This window comes from Piliocolobus tephrosceles, chromosome 2 (genome assembly GCF_002776525.5).
Source record: "Piliocolobus tephrosceles isolate RC106 chromosome 2, ASM277652v3, whole genome shotgun sequence".
In the NCBI taxonomy this organism is placed as follows: domain Eukaryota; kingdom Metazoa; phylum Chordata; class Mammalia; order Primates; family Cercopithecidae; genus Piliocolobus; species Piliocolobus tephrosceles.
In genome coordinates, this window is record NC_045435.1 from 137,215,464 (window position 1) to 137,232,084 (window position 16,621).

At 41.3% G+C, this 16,621-nt stretch overlaps 1 protein-coding gene across 2 annotated transcripts in view; it reads right to left on the reverse strand.

Annotated features, from left to right (window-relative positions):
- TGFBR2 (transforming growth factor beta receptor 2) overlaps positions 1 to 16,621 on the reverse strand; it is an 86,668-nt gene that overhangs the window by 13,392 nt on the left and 56,655 nt on the right. For both annotated transcript variants that reach the window (XM_023192279.2, XM_023192280.3), the window contains 2 exons: positions 8,171 to 8,970; positions 6,335 to 6,476 (listed from right to left, as the gene is read on the reverse strand). In XM_023192279.2, coding sequence (XP_023048047.1) covers positions 6,335 to 6,476; positions 8,171 to 8,970 — 942 coding nt within the window. The remainder of the gene's footprint in view (positions 1 to 6,334; positions 6,477 to 8,170; positions 8,971 to 16,621) is intronic.

Sequence of the window (16,621 nt, forward strand, 5' to 3'; positions counted from 1 at the left end):
TTCCTGTCTCTCAAAGAAAGACACTGCTTTTTAAACTACAGTATCCCTGGCATTTTAAATAATGCCTGCGACACAATAGGTACTCAATAAATAATTTTTGAGTGAATGAATGAATAAATGTATCTTTAGGGAAATAAAGACAAAGCAGTTATCTCACATTTTAAGGCATCAATATTGTGACATGCTACACAAATTAACAGCCTTGGGTTCTGTTAACAGGGATTCACCCAGGGAAGTGAGGCTATCACTAACTGTTCCTCAAACATGTGATTGTCTCCTCAGCTTCTGCTGGAAAGACTTCATATCACCTGCCAGGATGCACAGAGTAGCTCTGACTATCCTATCCACACTGGTCATAGGAATCATAGCTACTATTTTTAGGGGCAGTGCTGGGGAAGGAGTCTCGCTCTGTCGCTAGAGTGCAGTGGCATGATCTAGGTTCAAGCAATTCTCTGCCTCAGCCTCTTGAGTAGCTGCGATTATAGGCGTCTGCCACCACGCCCGGCTAATATTTGTATTTTTAGTAGAGATGGCGTTTCACCATCTTGGCCAGTCTGGTCTTAAACTCCTGACCTCATGATCCGCCCGCCTTGGCCTCCCTAAGTACTGCGATTACAGGCATGAGCCACTGCACCCAGCCATAGCTACTATTTTTAAAACACGTTCTGCATTGGCCAGGTTAGCAGTATACCTGGAATACTACGGCCAGTGAGCTACAGAGTCAGACAACAAGGCTTTGACTCCTGGCTCCACAACTTTCGCACTTCCTGAGCCCTCAGTTTTCTTGTTGTAAAATGGGATTAGTAACAGTACACACCTAAAAGAGTTTTGGTAGATTAAATGAGTTGATGTCTGCAGCTAGTGCTCAAGAAGTGGCAGCTATTCCTTTATGGCTTTATCTGGACCAAATGTACTTTCAACATGAAGCCTTTCTCTCTGACCACCCTCTTTACCTAACTGCAACACATCTCCCGAGCTCCCTGGTGGAATTCTGTGCTAAATGAAGCTGTACCACCTGGCTTTTGAAGAGCTCTATTATCATCTGTTTATGTTTTCTCATCTGATAAAAGTGAGGCTTCTCCAGTGTGGTGCTGTTCTTTCTGTTTTCCCTGTGCTCCCTTGCAGTGAGGAGAGACTGGCTGATAAAGAAGTAACCCAGAAGGACATTCCAGAGTCTTCCTCTTCCTTCAGGAGCTGACCTAACTCCCATTCCCTGACCCTAACACTGCACTCCCTGTAGCCAACCTAGGTGTTCAGTCCCTTGAGCTCACTGCTTTCCCTTCCTAAGCATTTATCACAACTGAATTGCACTTGCCTGTTAAAAACAGTCTAGTTAAGTGTTCCAGTGCCAGTAAATAGCATGAGACAAAGCCTGGAGGTGAGACCTAAAAGACTTTCATCACGATGAACTGATGAACACAGAATGAGAATGTGGCGTGGAGGTGAGCTTGGAGCCTTAATATCCGTGTTTATGAGTCACTTAAAGGCAGGAGACATGGGACTTCACAGTTTTCTGTGAAATCTTCTGTCCCTAATCCTTGTATCCTACTTCATTCAGTTAGATCTTCTGCTCCTTAGAACATTTTTCTTCAAGTAGTGAATAGTGTAATGTCAACATCCAAGAAAGTAAAACAAATAGTCACTTCTGCAACAGCTCATTAACAATTGGTAACGGAGACGTTAATGTTCCATAGCTTAAAAAAGTATCAATACAACTGGTGACTCTCTCAGTATAGGATGGGGTGCTATATCCATATTACCAATGGCAGTCATCCTAAGAAATCCAAGGAGGCTCATTTACCCTCCTTCAGCAGGTAGATCCACTACACTTGTCATGTAGATTAGCTGTTTTCACTGGAGACTTGGATCCCACCATCCTTCTGCACACAGTTGAGGTGGATTATACCATCTCGAGTAGGCTTCTCTGTAGGTGCTTGGTAGCTGGCTCGATGGGCCAGATCATAAGCCTTTCATGTCACAGAAGTGGCCTCGATCCATGATCCCACAAGCGCACAGACTCAGAGCCTACAGAGAAGATGACCCTGGAGATCTGGTTCCCTTTACTGTCTATCTATGATTCATTAGACACAGGTAAGCATATTCCACATTTCCTTTTTTGAAATAAGACTGCTGATTTTTAAAAAAGTGGTAATTACATATGTTGTACTGCAAACTGCAGAAGTTCAAGCTTAAGGAAAGACCTTTTACATCCTTCCCTCTTCCTTATATCTTAAAATTAAAGTCTAACATCAAACAGGGGGAGTCATTATTTATTTAATTTGTAAGGTAAGAAACTTACCTGCATGTGTAAGTTTTTGAAAAAGAAGGGAGAAGAAACAAACAACTCTTTCCTGTAGACTATAAGCCTTTTGAGGTCAAAACCTGTCCTTCCATCTATGTTTGTACAAAAGCTACAGTTGGGAACACATCAAGATGCATGCAGTCGGAGGGAATCCACCTGTCTTCAGGCTTCGTGTACTTTCCAGAGGACTTTTCGAATGTAAAAGAAAAGCCTCTGAAACTAAGACTAGACTGAAAATCTGTCTTTAAGGTTTTTGAGACATGCCAAAAAGAAAGAAAGAAACAAACAAAAACCACTAATGCTTTTAAAAGAAGAAGTCAAGGTTGGAGAAGGAGCTTACTACGTGAGTTCACATACTTAATCAAGCGAAGGGCTTTGTGTCAGGACGAACGTGAGGATGGATAAATAACCCTGGTGTCTGCAGCCTGAGCGAAGATGGGAGAAACAGGACTGTGGGCTTAAGATCAAAGGAAATGAGAACTGGGATGGCCTCTTTCCGGTTCCCCAGGGCTGTCTGTTCTTATCCTAAGGTTATAAAAGGCTTTTTGAGACTAGCTGAATAAACCAGATCCTGTTCCTTCCTTGGGAAAACTTGTTTATACTGTAACTGTTTTTAGACCTCGTAAAAGTTGGTGAACTTCTTCCTCATTAGATTAAATTTTTCCACAGTCAGCAAATATCAACAGGCAAGGGTTTTAGTCAGTGATAACAGTGAAAGCTGGGAGCTCACCTAGGGCCTTAATAAGCTGGCTGCACTGACAGAGGGAAAGACAGAGACACAATCTCCCGCTCATGTTTATAGAATAACAGGGTTGAAAGGATAGGGAACGATACTGAAATCTAGTAAATTTATTCTGACAGTGACAACAGCATTGTCTCTGACACAACTCATACCAGGCTAAAGATTCATTTTGGAACTGTCAAAGCTTTCAAGCAGAAAATTATTCTCAGTGGCTGAAACTCGGTTAAACAAATTTCACTGTGCAAGGAAAAACAAAGTTAACTTTTGGAAGTGTTTTAGGGGAAGAAACCTCGGTCAAGAAACTAGAAAATAACTATGTCAGCTAGATAGGAAGGGCCATCCCCATGCCAGGATCTCAGGAAAACACATGAGGTTCAGCAGTGTGCAAGATGGGAGGGGGTGACCTAGACCCAGGCTGGAGAATTGGCTCCGCATATTCTGAAGAATCAGAGCCAGCAGTGGTGCCAACTGAAAAATGCTGGGTAGTTTGGACCAGTGACCCAAGCTGTGGCAACGTGAGCAACAAAATAAATAATGACAATACTGGATATCCATATAATAAAACAAACGTCCAAAATCCCCTGCTGATATAAATACATAATTAGTAAACAAAGGACAGGGGATGGTGACAGAAGAGATAGATCTTTCTTAAAGTAGAATGCATATTAATAAATGTAGATGAAACAAGAAAAATAGAAAATCTTCCTTAAGCAAGCATTATAGTAATAATTATTATGGGCACGAATTAGTCATAGATCATCAAATTAGTGGGTAAATTATGAATAAGAAAGTTCTAAATAGGTATTTAGTATTTGCTAAACTTTGCTAAATTTTGCTTAAGTTTGCTAAACAGGTATTTAGTATCTTTAGAAACAGGTCAAAGGGATGTATTACTTACAAATGGACAAAAAGTATTTTTTACAGAGGAGAAACCAGCAGGTCCCACTTTAACCAAGGGACCAAATTTAACATTAGTCATCAGACACATGGACATCTTACTCCCCCTGATATGACGCACTGAAGACAGGCACACTACCATTTCTGTGGTAATTTTGCCCAAAATATGTAATCGCAACTAATCATGAGAAAACATCAGTGAAACCCAAAGGGAGAGACAGTCTAAATAACTGTTTTAAACTTTTTACAAGTGTCAAGGTTATAAAAGACAAAAATAGACTGAGGAACTATCACAAGGTCAAAGAGACTAAGGAGGCGTGCACATTAGATCAATGCGGGATCCTAGACCGGATCCTGTTTCAGAAAAGAACATTACTGGGGACTTGGAAGTACAGATAGGTATATGGATTAATTAAGAACACTGAACCCAGGTTAATTTGCTGTTTTTGACAGCCATACTATGGTGTAGGTTAGATATTAACAACAGGCAAAGTTGAGTGAAGAGTATATAGAAACTCCAGCAGTTTTGCAACTATTTTGTAAGTCTAAAATTATTACAAAACAAAAAGTTAAAAATGGAATGGAGGCCGGGCACGATGGCTCACGCCTGTAATCTCAGCACTTTGGGAGGTCAAGGCAGGCAGATCATGAGGTCAAAATTTCGATACCAGCCTGATCAATGTTGTGAAACCCTATCTCTACTACAAATACAAAAATTAGCTGGGCGTGGAGGTGTGTGTCTATAATCTCAGCTACTCAGGAGGCTGAGCCAGGAGAATCAGGCTTGAACCCAGGAGGCGGAGGTTGCAGTGAGCCAAGACTGAGCCACTGCATTCCAGCCCGGGTGACAGAATGAGACTCTGTCTTTAAAAAAAAAAAAAAAAAAAAAAAAAAAAAAAAGGAATGGAGTTAGTTTGGCTTCATTTGGCAGCCAACCAGGATGAACTTGGGTGCACAGATTTCTCAGGTGAGACCTAAGACCCTTTCCAACCTGAGAAATAAAGAAGGACATGAATAGAAACACACAGTGAACAGGAGACAGCAAAAGGCAGTTCTAGTTCAATGAAAGCTTGCGCTGGGCTGCTTTCATTGGACAAGCATGCCAGAATTCTGTTGCTTTATGTGTCATTCATCTGCCCTCCACGGTACTGAGAAGAGTCAGGAAAGGGTATAGTAATGTAGACCTCAACTGTTCTTGCCTCCTGGACAATAGGGGACAATACTTCCTAGAACAATAGCCTCACCCTGGCACCCCAGATGTTTGTTGCTCATCCTATCTACAGGTTCACGGTCAATAGTAGTAACAGCCTCTAACAGTGAAAAGGACTCAGCATACAACCCGCAAAGAAGACATAGCAGAGGGCATCTGGGAAGCTATGACAGTGTATTCACGGAAAAATGATCCTAAAAGGAAAAAAAAAACAGTAGGTAGCTGAACTTGGGGAGAAAAAGAGCAAGCCAGCTGTACACCTTGGGCTTTTCAGGAGAAAAGTAGGAACTCCCAATCAGTCTTGCAGGCTTAAGCAGTGAAAGGACAGCCCTCCTCAATAACCTCTTCACTAGAATTTTCAAAACCTAAAGAAATATCTCAAACAATGATTTTCTTTTTTTGCCCAATAAAAGAATGTCATGTCCATAAAAGTAAATTTTGAATCAAATCCTTTTCCCAGACATAATTCTGAAAAACCTTAAAACACAAAGTAAAAGAAATCAGATGCTTATCTGAATATTATCCTATGATCATTAGAGGTAATTTTTTTTTTTTTTTTGAGACGGAGTCTCGCTCTGTCTCCCAGGCTGGAGTGGTGCAGTGGCCGGATCTCAGCTCACTGCAAGCTCCGCCTCCCGCGTTTACGCCATTCTCCCGCCTCAGCCTCCAGAGTAGCTGGGACTATAGGCGCCCGCCAACTCGCCCGGCTAGTTTTTTTTTTGTTTTTTTTTTTTTGTATTTTTAGTGGAGACGGGGTTTCACCGTGTTAGCCAGGATGGTCTCAATCTCCTGACCTCGTGATCCGCCCGTCTCGGCCTCCCAAAGTGCTGGGATTACAGGCTTGAGCCACTGCGCCCAGCCCATTAGAGGTAATTCTTACACATTTTATTAGTATTCACTTCTTGCCAGATATTTAAATAATTGTGAAGAGATGTGTCAAGAGAAGAGTAATACAAAGCTTTATAAAAGGAGATACAAAGCTTTATGCTCTAAATGTGGCTTTTGGTTTAAAAACCTAGGCTGTTTAGCACAACCCCAAATAGTTCTGGGATGGTTGTATAATATCAGATCTCAACTAGCTCTAATAACTGCTTTGTAACCCCTGGAATAATGATCGAAGCAACACATGATCTTATTTTGAAGACAAGTTTACCACTACACAATGATGCTGGTCCATACGTACCTCCCACTGCATTACAGCGCGATGTCATTTCCCAGAGCACCAGAGCCATGGAGTAGACATCGGTCTGCTTGAAGGACTCTACATTCTCCAAATTCATCCTGGATTCTAGGACTTCTGGAGCCATGTATCTTGCAGTTCCCACCTATAGCAAAAACAGACAGTGAGGCCCATCATTTAATTCCAGATGCATTTCTATTTTCACAATATAGCTGATAGTGGCCCCTGACATGTGCAAATGATTTTTTTAAAAAATCACGGTGCTGTTTTAAAGAATGAGAAATGCACAGAAAGGTACAGATAGATGGTTATTTTTTAAAATAGATGTTCTCTCCCTGAAAACCCTCTGAAGACTATAGACAAAGCATGCCAAAATAGGGAGGTACCAAACCCCAGAGCTGCCTTATCTAACCCCACAACGTGTGTCATCACATTTTTCAGTAACGTCCTTACAGATAACCTGAGAGACAATATTTGTGATATTTTAAATATTTATTTTTGCTTTTCAAAATTAAGTATTTTTTTATTTCCTGAAGCTCCAGGACTTCTGGTAAAAATAATAATTGCTATCAGTTGTGATCACTTCAGGACTGAGTCTTAATCTTTATTTATCCCATGGCACATTCCAGTGTGCAAAGGATATAGTACAACTGCATATTATCTCTACTGAATTAAATTGTATAAAAGCATTTTCACAAAGACCAAATCGGGATCACTTTATAATTTTGACGTGTGGGCCATGTAGTTTTATTTTGACTTTTAGGCCTGTGCCAATCTCTATGACTGATAATATACAAACGTGGGATCCATTTGAAAAAGGAAAAAAATATTCCAGGGAATGGATCACTTAAATATTTAGTATTGTAGTATGTATAGACTGACTAAATAACAACAAAGTCCTACCTTCCCAAGGATGTAGGGAAGCTGAGTGAGTTGATATTATCATTCCAAGGAATGTTTCTCATTGGCATGCATTAGAAACAATTTTTCTTCTCAAGAGGTCATTGCATGGCTCATTACTCTGGCACATTAGGCTGCCCATGTTTCGATGTTTACCTCAACACTGCGTGTGCTGCCATGGACACAGGGCTGACTGAGCAGTAACCGAATGCTTCAAAGTGAGTCCTGCCACCTGGCTAAAGAAGACAGTGCTGCTCTCCGCAGACTCCACTGTGTGAAAACACTGGGCTTGTCATTTATAAGAGATGTTGTGGTGATTTCTAATCACCTTCCAATAGTTTCTTAGCCAAAAACATTTCCATTTTAATCTGTGAGAGTGCTTCAAGAGCAGAAGCGCTCACTCAGTTGACAAGTACTTAGTTTACTTTCAATGTTCAAGGCATTGTGCTAGGTATCTTGGGTGACCATGTGGACGTAGATTTGGACTTCAGGGAGATCCATGACGCTATTAATAGGCCTTCCACGGCCCTATTAATACAAAGAATAATACAAAGAAACCAACACAACTACAGCTAATATAGAGTAGAAAGGACTGAGTACAACCATAAGCAAGGGAGGAAAATAGAGGTAAAGTACTAACAGTGCTTGAAAAAACGAAAAAACATTTGCTGGAAGAGAAATGAGAATTGATCCAGGAGGAAAAAATGTGCTGAATTGGGAGGGATTTGAAGACAGGAGGAGAAATGCTGTCCATTAGCAAAAATGCTCAGGCAGGAGAGAGCAGAGCATGCTCAAGGCAGACTCGGTACTTTGGCTAGATTCCCTAGACCAGTATCCAGAGTATAGGGCTGTTTGAGATAAGAGCCAGGAGATATGGATCAAGAGGTAGGGTGAGGCCAGGCTCAAGGTAAAGGGGATCTAGCACTATCTCTAACTTACCTGCCCGCTGTTAGCCAGGTCATCCACAGACAGGGTAGGGTCCAGACGCAGGGAAAGCCCAAAGTCACACAGGCAGCAGGTCAGGTCGTTCTTCACGAGGATATTGGAGCTCTTGAGGTCCCTGTGCACGATGGGCATCTTGGGTCTCCCGCACGGAGTGTGATCACTGTGGAGGTGAGCAATGCCCCGGGCGAGGGAGCTGCCCAGCTTGCGCAGGTCCTCCCAGCTGATGACATGCCGCGTCAGGTACTCCTGTAGGTTGCCCTTGGCATGGAAGGCAGTGATCAGCCAGTACTGTTTCCCCAACTCCGTCTTCCGCTCCTCAGCTGTCAGGAACTGGAGGATGTTCTCATGCTTCAGGTTGATGTCTGAGAAGATGTCCTTCTCCGTCTTCCAAGAGGCATACTCCTCATAGGGAAAGATCTTGACTGCCACTGTCTCAAACTGCTCTGAAGTGTTCTGCTTCAGCTTGGCCTTATAGACCTCAGCAAAGCGACCTTTCCCCACCAGGGTGTCCAGTTCAATGGGCAGCAGCTCTGTGTTGTGGTTGATGTTGTTGGCGCACGTGGAGCTGATGTCAGAGCGGTCGTCTTCCAGGATGATGGCACAGTGCTCGCTGAAGTCCATGAGCTTCCGTGCCTTGCCAGCTTCCCAGGATGAACTCAGCTTCTGCTGCCGGTTAACGCGGTAGCAGTAGAAGATGATGATGACAGATATGGCAACTCCCAGTGGTGGCAGGAGGCTGATGCCTGTCACTTGAAATATGACTAGCAACAAGTCAGGATTGCTGGTGTTGTATTCTGATGGGGAAACAAAACAAGGAGAGAAGGAGTTGGATGTGGTAGGTATGTACTGTCAGGAAGTGGGTTCATGCCTGAGCATCTATAGATTTTAGCGTCTGTATAGTTTTTGTAGATACTACGTTGTTAATTGTTATTTCAGGGATGCCAGTGCACACTCGTTCAGTCTTCCCTGCCTCTGGCCATCTATTTGACATCTCCTCCTCTTCCTTCAAACTTCAGCTTAAATGTCACTCTTTAAGAGAGACCTAGAAAAACTTGGAAAATTGTCTTATTTTATACATTTTCATAGCACCTTATACCTTTCCTAGGTAACAATTCAGTGCAACTTAAATTAAATGACCTATGACTCCACCTCTTGATTTCACATCTGTCTTTCCCTACTTTCTCCATCCCCCACAGACAGGGAACTCCATGCTGGCAGGGACCACGTCTTCTTCACTACAGTAAACTGCACTTAGCACACAGCAGATCCTCAATACTGCCAAATAAAAAGATAAAGCATTTATTGAGTGTTATCGAAGCTCAGGACATTGGGAACATGGAAAAAAATGACACAGCTTCTGCCTTCAAAAAACTTGCATGTATGATATCTGGTAAAAACACAGAGCGTGCCACAGTTTCCACCAAAATCTTTGCTCTTTTTCAAGCTCCAACTTGTTCTGCTCTGATCAGCATTCAGGCTACCCTAGGCCTACGGGTGACAGGGAGAGGAGTGCGTGGAAAGGATCTCTTTGGACAGTTATCTTACACCACCCAACATTTCTCTTTTCAGTGTGCATGTAAATTGTAGTTTCATGGAACTGAAATATTTAATAGCAACAATAGAAACATTGCCACAAAGGTAAGATAAGTTAAAAATGGAAATACTGCAGTTTTATGACTTGGAATTCTGAAGCAGGCCCTGTGGGCGGATGAGGAGAGTCCTCAGCACCAGATATCTAACTATAATATCTTGTGCATCAAACTTTGGTTCATATGCTTGCCTTGTTGGCTCTGGTGAAATAGTTTTCCTCTTTGGAAGAAGGACATAAAAAGAAACAGACAGTGGACAGGAGACAGCAAAAGGCAACTGTAGTTCAATGGGAGCTTGTGCTGGGCTGTTTTCATTGGGCAAACATGCCAGAATTCTACTGCATTATGTGTCATCTATCTGCCCTCCAAAGTACCCATTAATCAGCAGGCCGCATGCTCAGATCCTGGAATCATTCATTAAATATATCATTACTGAGGGTCTATGATGGGCATGGCACTGCCCTCAAAGAGTACCCAGTAGAGGACTTAGGGCATATATACAAATAAGGAATAAATGGCATCTGGGATAGGGGCTAAACGTACAATGCAATCTATATATTAGTGGTTATGCGGAAAAGTTTAGAGAAACATGGAAGGCATAGTAGCAAAAAATTGCCTTTAAGTTGGTCTCTGAAGAATGGGAAAAGTCAGTGATGAGTGGAAAGAGTGCTACGTTCAGGAGAAAGAATATATGATCTATCTAAGGAAGAGTAATTCTCCCATACTGACCACCTGGCACCTGGGGAATAGAAAGGAAAAAACAGGTAGGTGGTAGGGAAACAAACTCCATGTCAGAGAAGGATCTTTTGATTATTCAATTGTCAGTTTTCACCTACAGTAGGTGTTTGAAGAGAAAAAAAAAAAAGTGACGAGAATATAGTCCAGGTGGAATGAGGATATAACCAAATTCTTTCAAAGGGAACCCATTACCTAAATGGTATTGATAAAAGAGTTAAGAAGAAATTACTTGGGCAGATAGTAAGGGTATGGGAGTCCAAGGTAAGGCTTTTCTTTTTAATGAAAAGCAGCCCCAAATCATTTTCTAACAAACAGCAGCCTGTAAAGTCGAGCTTCAGACACAGACAGGCAAGCTGGGAGCTTGCACGCATGAATGCCGGTAGGAACTAAGGACATGTTCAAGACGGTGGCTCCATCTTCCCTTCTCTGTCAGCCATGTGTACAGTAAAGAGCAGACAAGATGGTGCTGATCAACTGGAAAGTCCATTTGCATAAGATTAGGGTGGGGTGACTAGTCTTCCCCATGCACTATGTAAACGTCATACCTGATTGAACCAATCTGTGAGCCCTATGCAAATCAGACACCACCTCCTCAAACCGGACTATAAAATCCAGCACATTCACCGCCAGCCCGTCGTTTCTGCTTGGAGACTCCTTTCTCTATATATGGAGAGTTGTTTCTCCTTCTCTTCTCTTCTGCTTATTAAACTCCTCTCCTAAACTCGTGTGTGTTCATGTCCTAAATTTTCCTGGCTCACGATGATGAACCCCAGGTTATATACAGCATCTGATACTTTCATGGTTTGTTTTTTTTTTTTTTCCTCAAGATGGAGTCTTGCTCTGTCACCCAGGCTGGAGTGCAGTGGCGTGATCTCTGCTCACTGCAACCTCACCTCCTGCCTCAGCCTCCCAAGTAGCTGGGATTACAGGCGTGCACCACTACGCCCAGCTATTTTTTTTTTTTTTTTTTTGTATTTTTAGTAGAGAGGGGGTTTCACCATGTTGGCCAGCCTGGACTCGAACTCCTGACCTCATGATCCGCCCACCTTGGCCTCCCAAGGTGCTGGGATTACAGGCGTGAGCCTCTGCACCTGGCCCAGAATCTGATACTTTCATTTAACAAAACACAGTGAGCAATGAAGTTAGTATATATCAATTTTTAAGGTTTAATATGATTACTTGTTCTTAAGGTAAGTCTAAGTAGAAATGCCAACTTCCACTGACTGTATATTCTACATGAAAATCTTGGGTCTAGTAACCAGAGAAGTAACCCCAATACATCAGAATTCCAGAAACCAAGAGAAAAAAAATTAACACTTTTTGGAAAGATACATGAATGCATTTAAAAAATATAGGGAAAGTGAGAAAATTTGGTGACTGACCCTTAAAAACATAAATTCTTACACTGGGAGGCTTGGATTGGGACAAAGAACAGGTAAGAGTAGGGCAGAAATGGGGTGGGACAAAGCAATTTCAGAACGATTCAAATGCAAAAGAAAAAAGGATGCTCTTGTGGAGATGTGTGGACTGTCCCTATTGTCCAGCAAAGTATAAACCTGGAGAACAAAATTAAGGGGGCAGATGAACTAATGTTCAAACACAACAGCCGATCCAGCAGTCAGCATTTCCACTTAGACTTACCACTTCCACAATGTTCCCTCCCTGAAACTCCACCTCTATTATCTGTGGTATCCAATGAATGTGTTTGCTTGAAGTACCCACTTGTCTCCATTCTCTGTGTCTGTAACTACATGGAATGTCTTATAATCATAAATCCACTTGATTATCTGATTGCTTCTCTCCTGACAAAGCAGGGTAGTGGCCAGATCTATCTGGTCACCATTCTATACCCAGTACCCGGGGCAGAATGGGGCAATTTATGGTCTTCAACAAACGTGTTTTTCGAAACTGAATGATAACTTATGTGGAATGATATTTCTCAAATTTCTAATATTTTATAGCTAGGTTTGACAAACTATGGCTCAAGAGCCCATGGCTTGCTTTTGTATAGTCCTATGACCTAAGAATGATTTTCCCCGCATTTTTAAACAGTTGTTTAAAAAACAATAAAACTAAGAGGTTCGTGCAACAGAGATCTTATCTGGCCCGGAAAGCCTAAAATACTTACTGTCTGGCCCTTCACAGGAAAGCTTTGCTGACCCCTGTTCTAGAGGTGTTACTTTAATAACCTCATTGGCAGAATCTGCAGAGACTTCACTTTGGCCAAATGTGAATATGTAGTCAATTTTTTTTCACATATGAGAAAATGAAATTTGAAAAAATTTAAATATTAACTGCATAATTACTTAGCTGTGTCCTTAATCCACTAAAACGTCCAAATGAAATGTTGATTCATCATGGCTAATTTTATTTTATAATTCCTAACTATCTATAAAAACAGTCTTCTTTGCTCATTTCAATTTCTTTTTAGCCTAAAGGAAACACAAAAACAGAAATCCCCTTAAGTTTATGTGCAGCACTGACTGAGGAAGATTCTAGAAATCCCCAGTTCAATGTCAGAAACCAAAGTTTTACTTTCTCCTAAAATTTCCTGTTATTTCTTTAGAAAACTTACACTTAAAAAACTTTTGGCGGGAGGAGGAATTCTTGAATAACATCTGTCAATCTTGAAACTTCAAAGAGGTGGTGAAAAACTCTAACAATAGCAACCAAGGCTGGAAGGAAGCTTTGGGATGTGGCTTTATCTAAACAGAAGCCACCCACAGCCTCCGGCAGTATTAACCCTTGGGTTGCTACTAGAAAACCCAACAGCTCTAGGTGTAGGTACAAGCCAGCATCTCCTTTACTGGGAGATCAACAGGAAATGTTTCTTTTCATCAGCCTCCAGTTACAGAGAAACTCATGAACTGAACACTTACTAAGTTTCTGGCTGTGTGCTAAGGATTTTATAAAATATTTAAATTTAATTGACAGAAAAACCCTATGAGATAGAAACTGCTATTATTATAAACTTCATTTTACAGATAGGGAAGCTAAAGGTCAGACAGTTTAAGTAATTTTCCAAGATGATAAATTTAGGCAACAGCAAAGCTGGTATTTAAAATGAGCACTGCCTGACTGGAGAGACTTCTGATCTCAACCCCATGCCTGATCTCTTAACTTCATATTGGTGAGAGCCAACTAAGAATGACAATGATTTTAGGCTGGGTGTGGTGGCTCACGCCTGAAATCCTAGCACTATGGCGGGAGGATCACCTGAGTCCAGGAGTTCGAGACAAGCCTGGGCAACATAGTGAGACTGTCTCTACACAAATTGGAAAAAAAAAAAAAAAAAAAAATTAACCAGGCACTGTTGTGCTTCCTGTAGTCCCAGCTACTAGGGCGGCTGAGGCAGGAGGATTACTTTACTTGAGGTAGGAGTTCAAGGCTGCAGCACACTATGATCCTGCCACTGCATTCCAGCCTGGGTAACAAAGCAAGACCCTGTGTGTGTACCGGCGGGGGTAGGGGGTCCCAATTTGATGAAGTGTTTTTCTTTAGTGTAGCCTGGACTAAGTGATTTTACAGCCATCCACCGAGTGACACTGGCAATTCTTGTATAATGTGTCTAAAGGAGTATATTTTGGGTATGGGGACTATTTCCTTTTCTCTGAACTAAGAACCACAGTTTAGCAGTGTCTCTGTAAATATGCATCCTTTTCCTGCCAGGAAATAAAAACTTTTATGTGAAGGAGAACCCCAAAATCTTTTTCTTTTCTCAGAGCCTATTCTCATGGCCTAGACCTTAGAGCTCAAAACATAATTGTTGCACTATTAGGACATTCCGTTAATAGAAATAGCATTGAACTAGATCTAGCTCTAAAGGGCATGAAAAATAAGGGCGGGATTTCTCCAAGGCCCATACAAAAATGAGGCTATAATAGTAAACATTTTTAGCCTGGGCTCGGTAAATAGGGTTCAGTGGGTCTGTGAATCTGAATGGGCAAAAATTGCATCTTTTTTGTTTTCCCTAACCTTTAATGAAAAATTAATATTTCCTAGTATTAGCTGTACCTATGACTTTGTTGTGGCAGACATCTCAGCATGTGGGTTACACTCATCATTTAGACATTTCAGTTGTTTAGATCTGCTGCTATTGTTATTTAAAGCATTACTACAGAAACACATATTACTGTAACACAAATTCATTTTTAAAATACTTGATCATTGTATGTCAGTGTAATTCGTTTTCTTTGACATACTTCGTGTTCTATTTTATGCATTTAAAAAATATCACAGTGAGAAGGGGTCCACAGGCTTCCTTACTTCAAGAAGTCCGTGGCACATACACACAAAAAAGGGAAGCTCCCTTGGCAGAGTGAAGGCATTTGGGTTTTAGTCTCTTCTCCAGGACTCCTGGAGTGGGGATTTTGGGACTGATGGGTCTCTAGGAAGTTGGTAACTAGCGCCAATGGTAGATCTGCCCGGCTTGATTTGTTGTGCTGCACATGGACAACTGTAGGTGCTGCCAGAGCTTCTGTGGAGTGGAAAGGCAGCGCCGCAGTGGAGAATGAGAAGCCCTCCTTCGAAATCTTCTAACAATAACAAAGATAACTCATATATGATGTGCTTTGTTGGGTTAGGCACTGGGCAACTTATTTTGTAAACATGATCTACTTTATTTCTCCAACAACCCAATATATGAGTTAGATTCTCTTACCCCCGTTTTACAGAGGAGGATACTGAGCCTTGGTTGCTTCTACAACATTTTTGTCTACTTAGTAAATAAGTATTCTTGCTAAGTAAAAGCTGTTCCTGGTAAGTACTCAATAAATGAATGCTGTCCTTTTAATGTTATAATTAACATGACTTGAGACAGGAAGTTCTTCCTTCCCCTCAGCTATCTCTCTTTAGCATAGTTTCCTTTTTTGGATCTCAGCCAGTTGTATATATACTCTTGCTTTAGGTGAACATGCTGGCATGTGAACATTCTTGTGGTTAGAGCTTCACTGCCAACTTCACAAAAATCTCTCTTGGCATCTGAGGCTCAGTAGTGTACTAATACACCAAGGTGTGTAAAAAACTATCATCCATGTATCCCACTAAATTTTTGCCCTAAACTCCTTTATGGAGTGGAGGAATTGCCAAACTACTTCAAATATTAAAGTAGCAGCCTATCTCCCAAATTCAGCTATGTTGATTTGCTTTTTATCAAGACACATTAACTGATCCACAGAGGATTTTATTTACCAAGTTGGCCTTAATTTAATGTTTTTTTTTTTTTTTTAACCAAGTGACTTTTATTTAAAATAGTGAATTAGGGAGGTTCAGTTTTAAGTTCCTTTTAGGAACTAGTGTTGGCATAAGAAAGGATTTAAAAGAGGCTAAGAGCAATGTGTGTGTGCGTGCACGCGCATGTGCGTGCGTGCACACATGCATACTAAAGTTATAAGACAAATTGTTTACTTTTCAATCACTCCGAAGGAAAGTATACCACAGGATTTCCCCTTGAGGTTTTCTGCCAGTTCGTACTTTTTTATGGTATATTAACACTTATCTTTGGAAGACAGATAAAAAAAGAATTTGACATTTGTCTTTAAAAAAATATTTATGTAACAAGACTCTGATATTTGCAAATGGCTCCTTATTTGCAACTAAGTCTGGCCTCTATGTGTGACAGAAGTGACTGGAAATTTTCAGAATTATTAAATGGATCTCAGAGCTCATTGTTAAGGAGATAGCTTGGTGGTATGGAAAGAACAAAAGCTTTGAAACCACTCAGATGATTAAAAAAACAAAAATGGGGGCAGACATGGTGGCTCACACCTGTAATCCCAGCACTTTGCGAGGCTGAGGTGGGAAGATCACTTGAGCCCAGGGAGTTTGACACCAGTCTGGGCAATATAGTGAGACCCTGTCTTTATAAAAACAAAAAAATTAGCTGGATGTGGTGGTGTGGGCATGTAATCTGCGCTACTTAAAAGGCTGAGGCAAGAGGATCACTTGAGCTCGGAAGTTCAAGACTAGAGTGAGCTATAATGGCGCCACTGCATTTTAGCCTGGGCAACAGAACGAGACCCTGTCTCAAAAAAAAAAAAAAAAAAAAAAAAAAGTTAGCCCTCTCTTTCTCTTTCCTTTCTCCTAAGGGTAATTTAAAATAATATACTTAGCCCAAGAG